The sequence below is a fragment of the Osmia lignaria genome, chromosome 5, assembly GCF_051020975.1.
Source record: "Osmia lignaria lignaria isolate PbOS001 chromosome 5, iyOsmLign1, whole genome shotgun sequence".
In the NCBI taxonomy this organism is placed as follows: domain Eukaryota; kingdom Metazoa; phylum Arthropoda; class Insecta; order Hymenoptera; family Megachilidae; genus Osmia; species Osmia lignaria.
The window spans coordinates 8,398,584-8,419,516 of NC_135036.1; the positions used below are offsets into that span (position 1 = coordinate 8,398,584).

At 38.5% G+C, this 20,933-nt stretch overlaps 2 protein-coding genes across 6 annotated transcripts in view; one reads left to right on the forward strand and one right to left on the reverse strand.

Annotated features, from left to right (window-relative positions):
- The window catches only part of CDase (neutral ceramidase), a 74,737-nt gene extending 53,932 nt beyond the window's left edge, over positions 1-20,805 (forward strand). For 3 of the 5 annotated variants that reach the window (XM_076688297.1, XM_076688294.1, XM_076688295.1), the window contains 14 exons: positions 2,130-2,305; positions 2,531-2,674; positions 2,889-3,065; positions 3,122-3,249; positions 3,308-3,545; positions 3,675-3,881; positions 16,522-16,644; positions 16,775-16,969; positions 17,079-17,309; positions 17,451-17,546; positions 17,614-17,784; positions 18,222-18,337; positions 18,539-18,707; positions 19,126-20,805. In XM_076688297.1, coding sequence (XP_076544412.1) covers positions 2,159-2,305; positions 2,531-2,674; positions 2,889-3,065; positions 3,122-3,249; positions 3,308-3,545; positions 3,675-3,881; positions 16,522-16,644; positions 16,775-16,969; positions 17,079-17,309; positions 17,451-17,546; positions 17,614-17,784; positions 18,222-18,337; positions 18,539-18,707; positions 19,126-19,143 — 2,160 coding nt within the window. In that variant the 5' untranslated portion in view covers positions 2,130-2,158 and the 3' untranslated portion in view covers positions 19,144-20,805. Of the gene's footprint in view, positions 1-93; positions 883-2,129; positions 2,306-2,530; positions 2,675-2,888; positions 3,066-3,121; positions 3,250-3,307; positions 3,546-3,674; positions 3,882-16,521; positions 16,645-16,774; positions 16,970-17,078; positions 17,310-17,450; positions 17,547-17,613; positions 17,785-18,221; positions 18,338-18,538; positions 18,708-19,125 lie in introns of those variants that run through there. The other 2 variants (XM_076688296.1, XM_034325260.2) reach the window with 2 other exon arrangements.
- On the reverse strand, positions 5,389-10,020 carry CPR6 (cuticular protein 6). Its single transcript, XM_034325279.2, has 3 exons — positions 9,937-10,020; positions 7,638-7,907; positions 5,389-6,697 (listed from the first exon to the last, which is right to left on the reverse strand). Exons 1-3 carry the CDS (start codon positions 9,943-9,945, stop codon positions 6,413-6,415), a joined length of 564 nt encoding a protein of 187 aa, XP_034181170.2. The 5' UTR covers positions 9,946-10,020; the 3' UTR covers positions 5,389-6,412.
- Positions 20,806-20,933: the final 128 nt, after the last annotated feature.

Here is a 20,933-nt window from a genome sequence, read left to right on the forward strand (position 1 = left end):
TACCTTGAATTAATTAAGGTACGAGGAATTCGTTAAGGGACTTCTGGTTTCTTCGATAAATCCCTCTGGAATGATCGATATAGTGTTGGAAAGTGAAAGCCACATTCGCCACGCAATCGTTGAGGATCGTCGAAATCTTGCAGCATCCAGCTGCTTGTGCTCGATCTCCTGACTCAGTTCTGAGTCGATCGATCTCGGTGCTGGTTCGATCGGTATCGATCGAAATTTACCGCGATCAATTGGAATTCGTGTGCTATATTAAACGAGGTGAACAAATAAATTCGTGTGTTGTTCAGAAAATTTATTTTGAAAAAAGTAATTGAAATAAAAATATATAAATCTACGCAAAATTCACATGTAAAGTTTGAAACAGCTTATGTAAAAAGGGGTGATTTTATTAAAATATCGAACAGATGTAATTCTCTCTTCGTCATCGACGATGGTGCAGTAGGTCAGTGACAAAGAAAAGTTCATCGATTGGAATTGATTCGAACAGACGAAAGAAAGATCCAGAGAAAGCTGACCAGCAGATGTTTCGCGTCTATAGATGGTACAGAAACGTCAGCCCCTCGGTAATTAATTCGTTTTTAATGATACAAACTGGTCGTGGGAGCCGGATGCAGTTGAAAACCGTTCGAACTAAATGGTAACGATGAATCAGAAGGAAGGAATCGTAACGGAGTTTCTGGATAATCGTGCCAACGAGATTAACATTAATCGTAGTTGATAACAGGAGTCTGTAGAAAGCGATCAGCTGAAACAAACCCGCGTCGAACACTCCTCCAAGATTCCCTCTGCCGAGTGGTCTGTTATCTCGAGCAGTGTTTTTCATTTCTTATAGTCAGCTAAAAATTTCCAGTTGCACGAGGAAGATCTTTCACGGTACGTTTCAGTGGATTTATTTAGTTGTTGTGTGTATCATACATGACGAATTTCGAAACATAGACAGTCTGACGTAATTTCATGACATAAAAGTATCGCAAAATATCAATTATGGCACATTAGTTTGAAGTTTGAAATTCAAGGAAAATTATTATGTTAGCATTTTATTAGTATTCTTAATATAAAATAATTGATTCTTCGAAAACTGAAATTTACAATTAGTATCCTCCATTAGCAAATTTTTAATCTTTCGCTGGCATCGAATAGAATCGTGCAGGATAAAAGAAACGAGTGAAAATCGCGTGACGTTTGCTTGAAATATTTTTACGTAAGCAGACCGTAACGTGATCGAATCACGTGGGGGATTCGTAATACTTGTGTGACCATAATCGTCTACACCTGTAGCTCGGTTTATAGCGTTATCTGTCGTCCAATGGAATGTTCATTGTCTCGGATAGCTGTTTGTGTTAAAAACACCTAAGCTATTGATTTTATAGAGGGGAACAAATTTTGAAGACTATGAGGGTCAGGAACACAGGGGTTGGCGTGGTTAGGGGATGTACGTCGCTAGGGGAGGAATGTTTTTGAGCGTGAACAAGACTAGGGTGAAAGAGATTTTAAAGAGCATGTAATTATACAATAATTTTTGCCAGATCACTCTAAAATTCTAAATCATTTTCTATACATAAATTCATGGAATTCAATGGTGATAAAGGGATTTAATAAAAAAAAAACAACTATGGTTTTATTGTATAATACTTTCTCAATTCTCTCGTCCTCTCGAACATGGAAAAGCAAAGAAAGCGTTTCCAGACGTTTAATAGGCATTCTTACTCTGACACATTCCAAGCGATCGTAACACATGTCGAAAGTGATTTTATAACGTTTTGTGGTAGAATTTCCAAAGGCTTAAAGAAGTTTCTTTCGATACAAAAACTTGCTTCTTCTTTAACTTTCACCTATGCCAAAACTTACCTGATTATGTAAGAAGAAACTCGTCTTTAGTATCTTTTTCGTTTCGGGGCAAATGTGTTAAAGATATAAATCATTTCTATTTGTTATCTTACGCACGTTCGGAAGATAATATCATAGGTAACAACGCGTCGACGTACTTGACATTAACCGTCGCAGTAGTATTTCAATTGGTCTTATCAAACGTGATAGAAGTTTGCTTCTTAGTGGCAAACTTTCCGTTGATCGAAACCGGTGAAAAAAGGAAGTCGAGATACAATATTTTTTCATTTCAGCGCGATCAGATCGGCGGATCGAAGGCTGAATGGATACACCAAAGCTCGGACGGTTCAGGATCATCGCGTTCCTATCGTTATGGCTGCTTCAAGTTGCATTGCCCGGTGCAGTTGCATCGTACAGCATCGGGGTAGGCAGAGCAGACGCCACTGGACCCAGTGCTGAAATCATCTTCGTTAGTATCTTTTCCATCACTTTTCCAGCGCAATAATAAATTATCGAAACTTTTGGAGTGCTTGTGATTTTTAACTCTGAACTTTGATTATTAAATTAATTTACTAAAATTGAAAGAAATTTATTTTTGTGTCGGATTTTATTTCTCTCCAAGCAATAGTGCAATGTAACAGTGTCTTTCATTCGTATGCGAGCCAGTCTAACGGATTGTTTGTTTGTTTTCCAGATGGGCTATGCAAAGATCGATCAGAAGGGATCAGGAATTCATCTTCGAATGTTCTCACGCGCGTTCATCATCGACGATGGGGAGCAGAGGTTCGTCTTCGTCAGTGTGGACAGCGCAATGATAGGAAACGGAGTTCGCCAAGCGGTAATCCTTTCGTTTCAACCCTCTTTCTGCGATCACGATCCTTGATTCCTCAATTTACCGAGGAATTTCACGCGTCGATGGCAAATCTTTCCCGATACTTCTCGATATATACAGGATGTCCCAAAAAGATTGTTCTAAATATAGATTGAAAATAGTCAAAAATTCTTAAGGCACCCAGTAAATAATTAAAATTTTTCTACTTGAATCTCCGCAGGTATTGCAAAAGCTTGAACCACAATTTGGTAAAATGTATACAGAAGAAAATGTGATGATCAGTGGAACGCACTCGCATTCTACACCAGGTGGATTCATGCTGGACATGCTATTCGATCTCACCACTTTCGGTTTCGTTAAAGAATCCTTCAATGCTTTAGTAGAAGGAATAACAAAGGTAATCCATTATTGAACCCTTCGATAAAAAAGAGGTCAGGGTGATTATTTTTCTAGAGTATCGAACGTGCTCATAACGCGATGGTACCGGGTCGGATTTTCATTACTCACGGTGAAGTGCACCAGGCGAACATCAACAGAAACCCTTCGGCATATCTCAACAACCCCAAAGCAGAAAGAGACAGGCGAGTGATTATTATTTCATTTTCTTAACATGTATTACATTAAATTTTTAATTTTCAGGTACAAGTACAACGTTGACAAGATTTTAACTCAGATGCAATTCATCGGTGCCGATGAAAAACCATTGGGTGTCATTAACTGGTTCGCTGTGCATCCAACCAGCATGAACAACACTAATCATCTGGTGTCCAGCGATAACATGGGCTACGCGTCCATTATCTTCGAGAAAGCTATGAACCAGGATTCTTTAGTCGGAAAGGTGAGACGTCCTTTCTCGGTTGGTGACTTTGACAATAGTGTAAGTCGTACGATTTTTGAACCATCTGTCGAAAGTGTCTGTTGTCTGTCTTCCAACGATAGGGAATAATTCATTATTCATTTGGAAAATTTGTAAATGAAAATTGTATGATACTTTGGTTGGTATCAGGGTTCCTTCGTGGCTGCGTTCTCATCCACAAATCTGGGCGACGTTTCGCCGAACATACGAGGCCCAAAATGTAACTTTTCCGGGAAAGATTGTTCCGAACAGTACACCTGTCCTGGGAAAAATGAGGCTTGTTTCGCCTCTGGTCCAGGAAAGGACATGTTCGAGAGTACCAGTATCATCGCCAACAAAATCTTCAGGGAATCGTGGGTGAGTTACTTTTTCTGCATGCTTTTCTTATTTTTTGTTATTTAAAACATTCGTGTATTGTGTCTGATAAGAATGGTATCTAAGAAGTTTATACCTGATACTTGAAACTGATTAAGTCGATCATGATTATTAGTAATCGATTCTATTGCCTCTCTTCTGAATTCCAAGTTAAATTTTAATTCATGAATTACAGAGATAAGAGTATCAAAATGTTTAATTTGTTTCCAATTCCCTGATTTGATATTAACAGATTATTTATCAAATTCATTAATCTATTCCCTAATATCTGTCACTTCAAATCCGATAACTGGTGTGACATATTTGCGAAACTCTATTAGATTAATCTCTAATACCAGCAAATTTGATTTCGACAAGTAGTCAATACTCGCAAAATTGATTATCAAGATAGTTCATTAAGCCAGGAAATAAATTTCAAATAAAACCATAATATCTTAAGATTCTTTTCCTGTCTTCCATTTCACACAATTTTATGGAATTCATAAATAATCGCACAATAGTATAATGATAATTGCATTTAAAACGCCGCTAGTTTTGTACACTTCCAGTCTAAGGAAACGGTAATTAGAATACACTTGTCTGTGAATAATATCGTGGCCGGAGGTGTAGAAAAAAGAAACCCGCTCGTAAACGCATAGAGGAAAAATCATAAGTAGGAGATAATAATCAGAATAGCAAAGAAAATTATGCACAACTTAGAGCAGAGTCTTAAGTATTAATTAAAAGTGGAATAATTCGTTGGGTGGAAGTGGCATCCCGGTCATTTATCTTTTTAGACAGTTTTTCTGCAATTTCCCCTTTTTCTTGCTTCTGCAAATGAGATTTGCTGATTTAATCCAGCAGAAAAATATTGGTATACTTTAATTTTTTTATAATCGTTTTATTTTAAAAAGGTAGTTCAAGTAAAATAATAAATAAATTTAGTAAAATAGTTTTGTTGTTTTCCGGAACTTCCGTAAGTTTATGAAAAGTTGTGTAAGGTCATGGACAAAGGGAACCACTTGTTTTGTATTGAGTTTACGAAAATTGTGTAAGTTAAAGTTGAAGCTTCTGCAATTTCCTGTCCTGCAAAGTTTCTATCTGTTTGAACACCCTTGTATCTGAGAGTAAATGAAAATCGTTTCCAAGTCCAAATGAAGGGAAAACAAGGTTAAACTCCCGCCAATGTGATTATGGAGGGTGTCAATGTGTACAATTTACTTAATTAACAAAAAAAAAAGAAAAGAAAAGGTTTTCATTAAAATCTAGTACCAGGTTATTAATTTACCTATAATTTTCTTATATTTTAACAGTTAAAAATTCTTAATTACCCTTGAAAATTTTACTTCCTTATTAATTACTAAAATAATTAGAATACCTTCAAGTTTGAACTTTCTCAATTTTAGCTATTTAAAATTCTTAATTATTCCCAGGTAATTCGCTTCCCTAATTACGTGGGTGGGTAATTATCACAACTTCGAATTGAAAGGAACACTGTATGCTTTATAAAATCATTTTTTTTTTATTTCTTATTTACATATACAGCATGGTGTTGAGTAATGATACTTTACAAAGGAGAAAGTTATGAAACTAGTTGAATCGTTCTAATTCACGAAAGATTGACTGGTAACAATTTCCTCCGTTATCTTCCGTATCTAAATAGCTCAATTAACTAACAGCTCTATTAAATTATATTTCTATTGTACCGTGTGCGATCTGTAATTCGAGAATAAGCGATAAACGCAACATTTTACTTCCTTTAATTTTCTTACACTTTTAAGCACCAAAATTTTAATAATAATCATCGAATGGAAGGAAATGGAAAGTAGGATCGGTAATACGCAGTTTTTCTCCTCCCCGCCACTTTCTACCGGTTAATGAAGTAGATACTCATTTCCATAATCCCGTTGTTAATCAAAGAATCGCGAATTTGCACATGCATATCGTTTCTTTCGAATCCAAGTTTCTCCGGAGATCAGGTATTTCACACTAGCAGCTGAGTATATCGTACATAACTTCGCAAATAGAACGATCGTATTCTTCAAAGTATCTATATATTCTATAAATATTCAATTAAAAATCGCAGTGGAACGTTGCAAGTCAATTGCAACTCCAAATTCCAACACGCAAATGTTCGACGAATGATCCAATTCCTTGAAATTGAATATCATTTTACAATCATAATTGATATATCGTCATCGATCATCAACGTGTTCGTTTAAATAGACCCTCGATCCTTCACCTTCTACCTCGATCTGACCCTGTATCATTTTCACCCTCTCTCAAAATTAACCCCTTGCCTTAACCATCTTCTCAGTGATCAAACACTATTTACAAGAAATTATAAATTTCTAAATTATATAAAAGAAAAAGTATAGGAACTATTTGTTATCTATTGAAAATTGAAATAAATTGCAAAATATTTGAACGCAGGTAATAATAATTGAAAATTTTCCATCTGATTTGGAGGAATCGTATTTGCACATTCGAACACAAGACAAAGGGTTAATTTTCTCTGTTAATTAGGCATATGTTTAATAGTGTTTCTCGTAGTCCTCGTAACTGTTGTAATACGCTGGCGACACGTACTTCGCGACGGGTACAGGTTTCGGATGAACAGCTGGTCCAACTTTCTTCACCACAGCATTGAACCCATTGTGGTCATCGGCTGTGTATTCGACGATCCTGACAGTTCCGTCAGGTTCGTTGACGCTGTACGAACCGTGGACGACGTCTCCGTCGCGTACCTCGTGTTGGGTCTTCACATCCCCGGTATGGGGATCGTGGACACCATAATTGAACGTGTACTTTGGATGAGCCTATAGAAAAAAAAAGAAAATTATATTTCATCTTTAAAAATTTTGGATAGAAAAATCTTTCCTCCCCCTTTTAAGTGAAAGCTTTGAAATTTTCCATTCAAAAACTGCGTCAGCGGCAATATAACGAGAGTCTACTATAGGCAAAATCAGTGAACCTTAGAAAACACATTTTCAATAATAGAAATTTCTTTAAAGTCACTCGGCATACATTTGGAGCCAGTGGAAATTTCGCAAGCGATTTTCCGCAGTGGAAGCACGTACGCGCCATAATTTAAAGACCAGAGACGTTCAGACGATCTTAGAAAGCGTCGCGGAAACAGTAGCGACAATGAGACACATCGCGAAAGGTGTTCTTATGCCAAGCACCACATTTCACAGCCAGGAATTTCAATTAACATACGGCTGACAGGACTCGAAACGGAGTCACGCTCGTTATTCTATCGCTATAAATGTTTTAGTATCGATCGCGAATGCAAATCGACGACAATTTATATTTAAATTTATTTTCAATCAATTATTATTTGTCGCTAGTAAAATCAATTAAATATCGTGGTGTTTGACACTTTGTTCATTCCCTCTGATAAAAGTCAATTAAAATATCAATGTGATCAATTTTTTATTACTCGTGATAATGACTTGCATCATAAGCTAATTTCCTTTCTTTTTCTCTCTCTTTGAAATTTCATAAAAATAAACTCGGAACGAAGCAAAAACTTAATCTGGTCTCGTCGAATTAATGATAAATAAATTCTTCCTTTTAACCGTTAACCTCTTTCATTAAAATCATTTACTTGGATAAATTTTTTCTTTAAGATTATTTCTTGCCTCTGATGTCAAATTGTTTCACAAGCCAATAAGTTGATTAGTTTTTTTTTAATTTGTAACATTTTAAAGATCCGCATTTACAATTTAATAGAGAGCAATAGAATCGATCACTCACATAATAGTCATGATCATGATCACCATGGTGATCGTAACCCTGAGATCCATGATCAAGAGCTGCGCTCAGGTGTACAGGGGAAGCGGACACCGCGTGAACCGGAACTGCTACCGTTGGTAGCACCGCGTGTCCGTCGTATTCAGCTGATTGCGGGTATCCTTCGTAAGCCTCGTAATCGCTGTACGAAAGTCCATGGCCTCCGTTGTATCCACTTAGGACCACCGCCTTGCAGAATGCAATCGTTGCACAGAAAATGCATAATACCTGAAACTGCAATTAACTATCAATTATTAAAGAATTATTTGTTCCGATGCTATCAGATAATTTGATAATTTGATAATTTGATAATAATTCAATATCTCAATTGGTAGTCAATTGCAAAATTAATATGAATTATTCAGAATTAAAACGAAGGTCATCGGTGATCCCCATAGTAATCAACTTGTTAATTAACAGAAGATAATTCTGATTACGTAGACATACTTATCCATACGTAATAAAACTACATAAGCCTCCGCAGTTATAATATACATCTAATTTAGTGATCGATATTACAAGGCACGAATAAACGATTCCAGCGTAACGAGAAGTTATTAGGCTTCTTTAACAAACTCGATCCGCGGATTTTTCTTTGGTTATTCATCGAGGAGCGATTTAAACGCGTCATCGACTGCTCGTCAAACGTAAGAGAGGAAGGATCGTTATTACAAAAGTTGCCCTTCCATCAATCCGCTGAAATGTTAGCCGTGATCCTGTTCACTTTACGACTATCTGCTATGGTGTTGATATATTGAGCCTGCGTGAGTAGCATGTCGAAAAACTGAATTGGAGTATGGACCGAAGGATACGAGTGAAAATCGTGGTTAATAGGATATCGATTTCGTGTCGATACTTTCGAAAATTCAGGCAAAAGATACGAGAAGTGTCTTGAAAAATATCCTTTCGATGATTGATGGTTTATTGTTCCTAGGAAAACTCGACGCTTCTCCTTTCTTCCCGTTTTTCTCTTCTATGTTTTATCTTCGTATAATTTAAACTGCCTGTGACGCCCGAAGATAGTCAAATTGTTAATAAGATTTATAGAAAAACCCTTCGAAGGGTCGACGAACGGAAATCTTGGAAAGTCATCGAACGCGTCGAGAAAGTTACCCGCGTTTCATCTTTCGCGTCGCTTCGCGGCCTTCGAGACTTCGACGTGTCTCTTCTCCTCGAAGAAAAGTATCCTTTTTCACTTTCTCGTCGACCTTGCTCCGTAAACTAATACCGAGCCGCGGAAGTGGTCGACGATTTCGTCCGTTTCCGTGTCGCGTGGATCCCGGCGATAAACCGCGAAGAAAAGGAAACGTTTTGTTCGTCGGTCACTAGCGGTTGAAATTAATCTCTTAACTCGAAGAATCTTATAATCATTTTTCCTTTAAAATTGTAAAAATTGCGATTGGCCGAATTTTCAACAACCTCTTCCTATCTAACTCACTTTTGAAGTCAGCTAAACTTAGCAGACACAGGAAAGCCCCCAAGAATCATTATATCAAAAGACAATAAGATTAATAAAAGAAGTTCTCGGACGCCTCACGTATTAAACCCCTGGACACGTGTTACGTTCCTGATTATTTATCAAAGAGGAGTTTATTCCATAAGAAGTCGGCATCTATTTGTCGATCCATCCGAAGGATATTCCAATTAAGAAAGAAAAATTCCGTGTTTGGGAACACGGCGAGAAAGGAGACCAAATAACAAAAGTTTATTGATTATAAGATAATCAATATATCAAATAAAAAGTCAACCTTTCCGTATTTGAAATATGCAAAGAAATAATGAAATTATGACAAGATAGGGTGGACCATCAACCCTTAATCGACCCACTCACCTACCATTTAATTCCTGATACTATATCAATGATACCCTATGAATAAAATAAAAAATAAACCAAATTTTGATAAATCTTTATCAAAATACACGTGTTTGGTATAGAAGAAAATGTGCATTATGCAAGTATACCGATGCACTTATGAAGAAAACGATACAATTGCCTATGAATAAAATGAAAAATAAACCGAATTTTGATAATTCTTTATCAAAATGCACGTGTTTGGTATAGAAGAAAATGTGCATTATGCAAGTGTACCGATGCACTTATGAAGAAAACGATACATTTAAATAAAGCTGGTTATACGGTAGAAAATTTGTCAATATCACTTGAAACAGGATTGGAGGTCGAGACCGGAATCAGTCTGTATACACAAGAGGTCAGAGCCTCGCGCACGCACACAGCGATTCAGTGTATCTTTAACCGTCGTACCTTCAGCATGCTGATCGAGTTGTACGGTGTCCCGTGTATTTTAAACTGTGTATGGGAAAACAACGCGATACTCACTGATAGACGTTATTCCGAGACGATGCTCTTTATATCTATCTCCCACCCGAGACGTGTTTCGTTCCCGGGCAAAAGCTCTCTTGTCCTCCTACCATCGCCCATCACCACCATCCACCCCCCCACCTGCATTCGTCTTTCTTCCTGTGAGAAGACAGCCAACAGACCGCACGTTTGTCCACGTGCCGGCTACCAAAGTCGGCGAAAGGATGCTCGTTTTCTTGCCGCCACTTCCGGTCACCATCAAAATGCCAGGTAAACCGTAGACCGGTTGAAAGATGAGGATCTCGATTCGAGATATCCATCTTATACAGTGTATCATAATTTTAATTTTTTGTTTTGTTTAGTAGAAGTTGATTATTGGTGTCTGGTTAGATTAATTATTTTAATAATGAAATAGGTATTAATTGAAATTTCTTTTAATTTTGATTCTTTATTTATTTATCACTCGTGTAATATTTTATAATGAATGTACATATTGCCAAAATTCGTGAAATTGAAAGACAGGAGAAACATTAATTTAGCAAGAAGAGGAGTGTGCTGAAAGGGAGGCGTGGTAGCTGCCACTGTTACGTTAAGTGTCGTAATATTTAGGAGAGTCGGAACAAAGCTTGCTCGGCTGGTCGTGTGCATAAATAATGGAGCGAACCTTCGTCTGTTGCACTAATCTTCGGGTTGATGCAATCTTAGACTAAATAATTATCTCGTCGTTAGTGATACCAGACTCCTTAATCTTGCTTAAGTAGGTGTGAAGTCGAGATACGGTATTACAATTCCCGTGTTCCTTTCCGGTTTCAAAGACGAAAATGGGTCGATCCTGACCCACTTAGGAAATACATTAGACACTTAAAATCTATGTTATAATTATTCTATTTTTCATCCTCGGTTTAATATACTTCTGTGTCCATACTGACTCGCGAAAAATACTGATTACGATTCAAACAACGACCACGTTCAAACGTCTTAGTATTCAGTATCTCGCTCGTGTACTGAAACGATTCGCGAATCGAGATAAAATGAAATAATAATAATAATAATAATATAAAAAAAATTCGCATGAAAACGTAGCGAACAGAAGAACGCGGACGAGATTAGGATCAACCTTTTGCATCCTTCCCGCGATCTGACATAAAGATACCGATCCTTTCCTCCCCGCGTATAATTCACGTGTGTTCGTTTGAAATTCAGATGTTTCGAGATGACCGAACGGCCGGTGACTCGCGACCGGTTTAAAATGATGATATAAAAATATACGAAAAGGAACTTTAGATTTGGAAGTTGTGCTTTTTCTGCTTACAAATCTATCCTGATGAGTCTGATGGAAACTGCTGGTAATGTTAAGCTGGTTTCGCATGATAAAATGTTTATGAACTTTATGAAGCGTGAATTTCAATTTCATACGATGATCTCTTTCTAAGAAGATGATTCAAACGATATTACCTTATTCGGTAAATTTTGGAGATTTTGAATATTCTAACCTGGGCACACGTTTTGCATATTTCAGTATGTTGTGAATACATAAATATTCGTCGTTTAATAATAAAGTATAACTTGAAGAATTACTTCATAGATCAAATGAATTAGCTTGAAGAGAAGAAGCTCTGTTATTTCAGTCGAAAACAGAATTTTAATACGATATTATTAAAATATGAAATATTATTCTAAGAACCGATCTCTCCCATTTTTTTATTCTAAAGCGGAAATCTTAGAAATTGCTCCTGAGCGTGGAGGACCTTGCGCAGCCGAGGACGCGCTTTACGGCCAGTTAAAGTAGATAATGCCCATGGTCAGACGGCGTGAAAGGATCATTAAGGAAGAGTACCTGTTACTCGCGCTATTTTGTCAGCTAAGAATCCGAACAAGCATTCTTTCAACACTTTAAACCAGCATTTTGCAATTTCGTATCCGAAACAAAGCCGCGATTCTTCGTCGTATGATTTGAACTGAAAAAAGATTTGCACTAATCCCTTTCATCTTCGCTGGGTTACGAAATATTACAAGTAAAAAACCGATTAGAATTTGTTTTGACGGTTCAATTTCTAACTCGTCGAGGTAAGAAATTGAAAGTCCTCTCGTACGATCAATCATAAATGGAAAAGTTTTTGTTAGGAGACGCGCGTCTGACACGCGACGACGTTTAAGAGAAGTGAGAGCACGTTCCTCTATTATTTTACTTCCGATTCTAAAGCGGACTCTGACGACCGCTCTGGAACCTGGAAGAGGGCCCAGAACTCGTCGCTGTTACGATTCTAACAGCCGTGAAAGGTTGCCTCGTGACCGTAATGCCAAAACGATCAGATACTTTGCTAATGCCTGTTTTATGCTCGACCGTTCGCTGTGTGCCATCGCGACGATACTCGTTAGTATGACTGGCACACTTTCAAATGCCAGAATGAACGATCACGGAAAAAGATTACACTCCCACCGTGAAACTGAGCCGGTTTTTCGTCGCCAATTTCCGGTCTGCATCGAAGCACAAAGCCTTCCTGCATCGTCCGTGTTTCTTTATCGCTAGATCGATGCTCGAATCGAAGGATTATCTTGTTTTCTGAAAATGCGACTATTCGGAGCAATAAAGTGTCTTCTTAATCCAATGTTCCCCCATGGAAGGTTTTCCCTTCTTTTCTTGTCCCGTTGCTCTCCTCCTGTCACGCCTCTGTCAATCGGATATTCTGTGACGCAACTCATTGTTTACGAGCGGCATTTCAATACAATCGTGTGAGAACTCCGTGAAACGTGGGGAAGAAAATATTCCGGCGTATCCTTGGCACACCCTGATACACGTACCGTTTGCCAGAAACCTCAAAGCAATTTCGACTTTCGACGAACAACGTTCGATCTCGGCTTTCTCTGTCAAGATAAAAATATATTTTTATATAAATTCGACGCTTCAGAACGATAGAATTATTTCGATACGTATACGGTGCGATATGGTGAAAAGGACGAAGGAGTTTAGCTTCCTGATGATAGAAATCAGCAAACAGGGAAGCTCTTGTCATTCCAGAGCAGTAAGGCGACGCGACGGGTCAAAACTTTGAATAGTCTGCTCTCAGTTGCATTTGGATTTCACGCACACGCGTGGCTTTCCGGGCGAACGAGAGTGAAACTCGTTCGATTGAATAACCGTGTCGTAACTCGGGAGGAAGCTGTCTTTTCCAACCATTTTTACCCTCCTTCCTTTTTCCTTGCACCTTCCACGAAATTCCAATTTTTAATCATGTATCACGAACGCTGTTGTAATCAATTAACAGAACTCGTTGGGTTTTTAATTATATCGAAAAGAGTTTTCGGAATTTTGAAAGTGGACATTGTTACGCACATCTCTTCGGCGTATAATTAAAAAAGATAATTGAACGGTTACGCAAAGAGACGGCGAAAGGGGGCCAACGGATACCGGGCGAATTAACGAGCAAAACTAGGAAACAGGATCGCGTACTGGCCTGATAATCTGATTCTGCAACGCCGAATTTACGAGCAATTTTCTGCCCGGCAAGGACTTCGCGCAACATCCGGATGATTCATGAATAAACCACCTTCAATTTCATTATCGTGAACAGGGTAATTTCAGGAAGTCCGAAGGAAATCGACGAATTATTTTCTTCTCCGATGCACCGTTGCATAAAAATTGCATATGATCCAATGCAATTTATATACTTCTTATTTTCTGTAATACTTTCATCTACACCCTCGCGTCAGATATTTTAATAAAAGGAAAGAAACACTCGTATCCACATCCTCGTAACACCGTTACGAGCTGTTGAATAAAAAATTCTTGCACCTAAGCCATCAACAAGCTCGTTCAGCCAACTCGTAAAACACCGTTCGATGTTCTAGCGAGGATAAACCTCCCCTTATCAGTGCTTAACGATGGCTCCTCGGTCTCGACGCACATGACTCTTTCGCGGGCAAAGAATTTTCATGCACGGAAGCAGAATCGTGTCTCGAAAGATTTCAGATAAGCCATATAATGAGAAGAGATAGTAGACGATTGCAAAGTCCTGCCTCAACGGACGTGGGAACAGGAACGTGTAAACACGTGGATTACCGTGCTGCCTTTGCTCGTTCCATTTTTTTCTTCCTCTCCCCTGTTCTCCTCTGCCTTTCCTACGGTACGTCACCCCTTTCGTGATTTCGTATACGTGGGTTTCTGTGGCTCGACAACGCCCGGCTGGGTAATCGAGCTGAACTTGCACAACGAGTTGGTCGTGGGATACGAATTGGTCGGAACGATTACAAGGAACCATGGTGTTCGGATAGAAAAGGACGATGGAAATGATCTTTAACGCTGCTGGGTTTTGCAGGGTACACTGATCGTTTGAATCTAAGTCTACGATCTAGAATCGAAGCGTCGAATAGGTAGGATCGTGTAAAATTGTTCAATTTTATTCGGTATCAGTGTACAAGTATTTAGTGGTAGAAATGTATTCGTGGCCACCGACGTAATCTCTTCGCAAACACATAGACAGGAAATAACAGGAAACGTACTAGTTCCATTTCCTATCAGCGCTATTATTCTTTCCCGCCATTAATTTGACGGTGAAGGCGTAATAGGAGACTGGAGGTGTTGAAATTGAAAACTGGAACGACTGATGCACAGCCCTCGATTAGAATACGCTATCAATTAACAAATTTTCAATGTACAAGTATAAAATAAGTGTATAAATATTAAGATTCATTTTATAAGAATTTACAAATAATTTCAATGCATATGTACATAAATTCACTTATCTTCGAACAAATAGAAATGAAACAGTCGTGTTCGAGTATCAGAAGAGTTACGAGGTACATGAATCGACTCGATGACACGAGGTACACGCTCGACGAAAAGCCATTCGAGACAAGACAGTAGTCTAGTGGGAAAAAGCATTCGAACGAGGTCAGATCGCATGGTTCCTTCGCGATCCTTCCCAGACCACGCCACACCCTGCAAGGACGACGTCGTTTCTTCCTCGAGTTACTCTGTGACTACCTTCTTTTTTTTTCCACCGACAGCTCATGAATCATGCTACTGTGCAACATTTTCACACGTTTCACAGTGAAAGGTGTTAAAAGCCCCTAACTCGCAAAATCTAAAAACTAAAACTCAGAATCCCTCGATTTTCTGACGAAAAATATCCTCCATTATTTATCAATCAGGTAGTTTGAAAATATTTCACTCGATTTCAATCTCTCAGAAACATTGATTACTGCGTTTCCTCGGGATTCACCCTTTCGACCCCTTCGCGAAAGACTCGGCAGTAATTGGAAACGAAATTAACAGAATCCTCGAGAATTAATCGTGATCGAATGAAAAACGAGCGACGTCTTTCCAAGAAACGTGACTGTTCGCGATGGTAAATAGGAAATCGGTAAATGGTTCAATGTCGATCGATCGAAGGCTTGAATCATCGATAATTGCTTGCAAATACGTTGTAATGGAAGTGTAACGCGTGTGAACGTTAGAACCCGTCAGATCCCACCTCGTTACAGATGCGCCGGTATAAAATGTGTAAATAATTAACTAGTCCGCGACAAAGACTGTGCAATCTTATATAGGATTTTATTATAGATAAGGAAAAATTTTATTGAAACGAAACATTTGTTTTACGACAGGCAATCATGGCCGATAGAGGGTATTTGAACATCGACCCTTTCAAACTCAGCGATAAAAGAACATCCCTTATTTTCCTTCTTCCTGGTTCGCTGGACTTCCACGCTATCGCAACATTTACTACCCTTTTCCGGTCCATCTATTATCCTTACCTTTTCAACCCTTTCTCCATCAACCCCTAAAATCACTGCTCCTTTCGATAGCCTGAGGACCCTCGCGGCAATTCTATCTCTCGGTTTCATGCACGTCGTGTCGTTCGATATCTAAGATCTCATCTTCGCGTGTACACGCAACCTTGCCTTCCGCCACTTTCCCTCGGTCAGGGAACGTAGAACGTAGTAATACGTGCGTGCGCGAGGCCGACAAACACGAGCTGCAATCGTGCGCGGTCAAGAACACCGGACCAAGGAAGCTTGGTGTTAATAATGCCGACGATTAACTACACCGCTGATGGAACGTCGAGGAAATGAACGACGATTAACGTCGAGCAACGTGTTCGATCGTCGATCGGCAACGAGAGATTTATCCGTAATTAAATCGCGATTACCTGCTTCGTTACGTGATTGGCCTCGTTTACGACACGTCGAACGAAACGGAGTATGTTTCGTAGAAACCGTCCTAAATAAATTTAGGGTATAATTCGTTCGACGATTTTTCGTCCCCGTCGAATAAGACGGAATAGAGAGAGGCATCCGTGGAGGCTAGAAGACGATAATTAACATACATTCGCATGCTCTTTAGCCGTGACGCGATCGGTTCCGACGGTTTCGAGAGCCCCGTATTTAGCATGATAAAGCGGGAACGGTTTGGAGAACAGATTCTAGCCAGCCAGCCGGATGCGTTTCCATGCGTGCCTGGCTGGCTGCGTTGTTACCCCAGACATCTCGATTCTATATTCATGTTCCGTTGCACCGCGATTGCAGAGGCTATGGCAGTACGGGAACCCGAAGGAAGTGATCGGACCCCTTCGCGTGGTGCATCGATACGTGAACATGGCGGAACAGACGGCCGAATTCTACAACCAGACCACAGGGAAAACCGAGATGGTAACGTGGAATTATTTTCTTTTTCTTTTTTATTGTTAATTTGATACATAGAAAGTCTTACATATACAATTTATACAGATTAATATATCTATTTTGCTGTTGTTTTCATTGTAGTTTGTTGATACGTTAGGTGCACGGCTGTGAACCAGCGATGGGTTACAGTTTCGCGGCAGGTACGATCGATGGACCTGGTTCGTTCGCGTTCGAACAAGGTACAACTACTGGCAATCCCTTGTGGAACACGGTTAGGAACTTGTTAGCAGCCCCTACAGCAGAGGATATTAAGTGCCATGAACCGAAACCAATCCTCCTTGCTACCGGTCGTGTAAGTTGCTTAGGCTGAACCAATATAATCGATGATGTTCGCAACCGGCAAGATTCAAGTTAATTGTAATTGGAATGTAATAGTAATCCATTTCGAATTGACTTGTTAGATGAGGGTACCGTACGAATGGCAACCGAAAATCGTGGCAACGCAAGTGGCACTGGTCGGGAACGTTGTCATTGCCGGCGTACCAGGTGAATTCACAACAATGTCCGGAAGAAGATTGCGAGAGGCTATCAAAACGGTCATGAACGATGCGTCCGACGACGAAACCTCCGTTATAGTCGCCGGTCTCTGTAATACTTACACCGATTACGTCACTACGCCAGAGGAATATCAAGTAAATCATAGATCATCTTTTCGTTCGCCTGTTACTAACTATTTTGAATAATTTATTATCCTTCGCTATAATTCGGCGAAATTAAAATTATCGATCCACCTATTTTTATTCAATTTATTATTTTTTCTTTCTATATGTTAGATTCAAAGGTACGAAGGTGCATCCACGATATTCGGTCCGCATACGTTAACTATTTATTTGAAACAGTATCAAGAACTTGTGACAGCTGCCATTCTTGTGAGTACCCTTATGTGCTCTCAGCTTCAATTTTTCATTGAACTTATTAAATTTGATGCTGTTTCAGAAAAAGAACGTCGAGCACGGACCGACTCCTCCTGATCTAAGGAAGAAAAATCTTCTCAGCTTCGTCACACCGGTTCTGTACGACACCCCGAAATGGGGTCAACATTTTGGCGATTGCATCAAGCAACCGCAGAAAATGGTTTTACCTGGAGACGTCGTTACTGCAGTGTTCGTGAGTAATAAAGAAATGAATTTATAAGGTATCTGGTCGAAGATCTATGACAGTCGTTTATATTAGACACTGAAGGTGTTAGAGAATAAATAATTTAGCGTGCTTCTTGTAATATCGAATAAGGTAATGATGACCGTGACCCAGTTAGATATTGTGGTCGATAGAGAAACGTTATGCAAAATGTTCTATAATGCAATTGGAATAAAGTGATGGCAACATTTTTAAAACGACACCGCAATGAGTTCACGGTCTATTGAGCGCTGCACTTCGCGAAATAAATGATTTCTATTCGCGATACTTGGTAAATTATTCGAATCAATATATTTTTGATCATTTTTTGATAGAATTGAATATGTGGACAGTTCCTGAATTTATTTTGATCAACAAAATTCATTGTTCAATTTATTACAGAAATATTTTTCTATTGTTCTTTGAAGGTTTCTGGCCACCCACGAAACAATCTGATGACGGAAAGCTCGTTTTTGACGATCGAGAGATTAGGGGAGGACGAGATATGGATTCCTGTCGCCACAGACGCCAGTTGGGAGACCAGGTACATAAAATTTCTGCTATTTTTATTTAAAAAATTTAATTCTTTATCTAGGATAACAATAAAGAATTAAGGAGATTATCAGGAATGCAGTGGAAGAAATTCAAACAGAATATGGAGAATATTGATTTGTAATGTTAGAATCGGAATATAGACAGATAATAATGGTGTTCCCTATCCATTGGTTTACTGTTATCGATACAGATTTGAGTGGAAGAGGACGTCCGTGGTTCTCGGCTCGAGTCAGGTGACCATTACGTGGCACGTCCCGGAGGATATCAAGGATGGTGAATATCGCATCAGGCACAACGGTTACTATCGTTATATCCTTGGTGGAGTTTTCCCTTACTACGGAGTATCGAATCACTTCCAGGTAAATTGAAAATCTCTAGAAAAAGGGAAAGAACAAAGTCAGTCTCGCAACTTCATCATCGATTTGTTCTCCACTCGTCTGAGGTATATGGCCATTCATTCGTACCGGGTACTCGAAATATCCGGGTAACTGGGTTTCTCATAACCTAATCAGGCATTAAATATTCTTTTTGATAATTTCGACAGATCGAGGAGGGAATTAAAACTTAATTAATCATCGAATCAACAGTTTCAGATCAGTTTAAATAACTTGAGCTGAGGATGTGTTAGATTTCAGTTTCATGTGATTTACAATTGAATTAGAAATGCCAAAACTAATAACACAAATTTACATCGTTTCAACATACCTCGTTATCACCGCTAAATTTCGTCAATATTCCTGTGAGTCACGTTACCTTTTTTTATATCGATCGTTCCAGGTTGTAACCAGAGGGTGAAGAAATCGTGGGCCACACATCTATTAATAGAACCATCGTTGGTGTTTTTTAATTCCCCGAACGAGAAATATTTACGCTTAAATTCACGACTGAATCACGGATAATTTGATGGTAGATGCCATACGGTAGCACGAGGGGAATAGAAGAGACGTATCAAACGATCTATTTCTCTTCTCCTTCGATCTTTGTACATACGCTTTATTGTTAGGTACGTTTATGTGTGTGCGTGATCTTTTTCGGACGAACAGAATGATATCGAATGAGTCAGTTGTCCACAGTGATATAGAAATAAACGAGGAATTTATACAAATCACTTTTGCTGCCCTTTCCCATAAAGAGGAACTTTCTGTGGAATAGGTACCTAGTCGATCAATGAACTAAGTTTATGTGGTTCCTAATCGGAATTTTTTTTTCTTTGTAACTGTGATAGAGGAAGAATGGGACTTCCGGTGAGATTTGTTTCTAGAATTTATGGAAGCTTAAAATTGAACACTGATGTGATTAAACGGTGTCGTTCCTCGAAAATATTAAGATTGGTAGAATTAATATGGTTAACTTCGATTCGATAAGAGGGAATTGGAAATGACAAAAATTCTTAATTTTATAAATAATAATCCATACTTTCTGGAAGGAAATAGCAATCGGTATGGAGATCGAATGAAAGGAAGAAGAAAAATCCGATTTTCTTTCGATGAATTAATTCAGTTCGTTCGATTGAATCTCAAGTAACGATTCGAGCATTTACTTCGAGCAAAATCAATTCCAGGAAAGGTGGATGTTAATCCCAGGATTGTAAGACTGTTCCTTCGATATTTTTTGTTATGCATACGAAACCGGGGATTGCCTGTTTTTCAAATAAATTGATTCTTTTTACAACAGGCAACTCCTCGAAAGTTATACACTTTTAATAAGATGTGGACATAATTCTATGTTCGTTTTAAAAATTAATTTTCCAGAATTGAATCGAAAGTAGAGGGTTAATATTCTACCGTCTCCTTTTTTTTCTTATGGAAAATCATCCCTTTTTTACGGAATACTTTGTATAATTTTATTCAAAGAAAACGGAACTGAGATGTCCTCTAACCCTTCAGAACTCTGACCCTAAAGCAAATTTTCTCCTTTCCTTTCACGGTCAGCCAATTTCCTTAGTCGTTGTTAAAAATAAGAGTATATTTGGGAATATTTTATTGACGCGGTTCAGAAATATCGAGGAGGAAAATCGAATAATCGTACCGGGAATCCCTGTACAGAAATCTCTAAAATGAATTCTTAAAACAACGATTTAATTTTATCTCCATCTTATTAAAACTGCTGAAAAATTATTCCCTCTCAAATGAATCAATTAAGTCACTGGATATAAGGCAATGATCTTAATAAAAAGTTCATTCATAAAAGAGAAAAAAGAAATGAATCACGAGATATCTCGTGTTTCGCTCTGGCGTCTCGTAAGAAACACAGATAAACCGGCAGGTGATAATGAACGATAAGTTGCGTATAAAAACGACCTTTTCAACTTAAGCCGCCGATTAAAATCTATATTTAAAATGTAAATGTTTTGTAAATGCGTGCAAAACAGTTGGTCCGATCGAAACTTGGTCACGTACGCTGTGATTCCAGGAAAAACCGCTTGTTCGTCAATATATTAAGATGAACTTTCTTGAACTTTCCTTTTTTCCTTACTTTTTCTCAATTTCCTCTGCGACAAAGACGAAAAAAAAAAACGAAGTCTACTGTATACTTTGAAACGTAGTTAGAATCTAAAATATCGTAATATTAGTTGGACGAAGGTT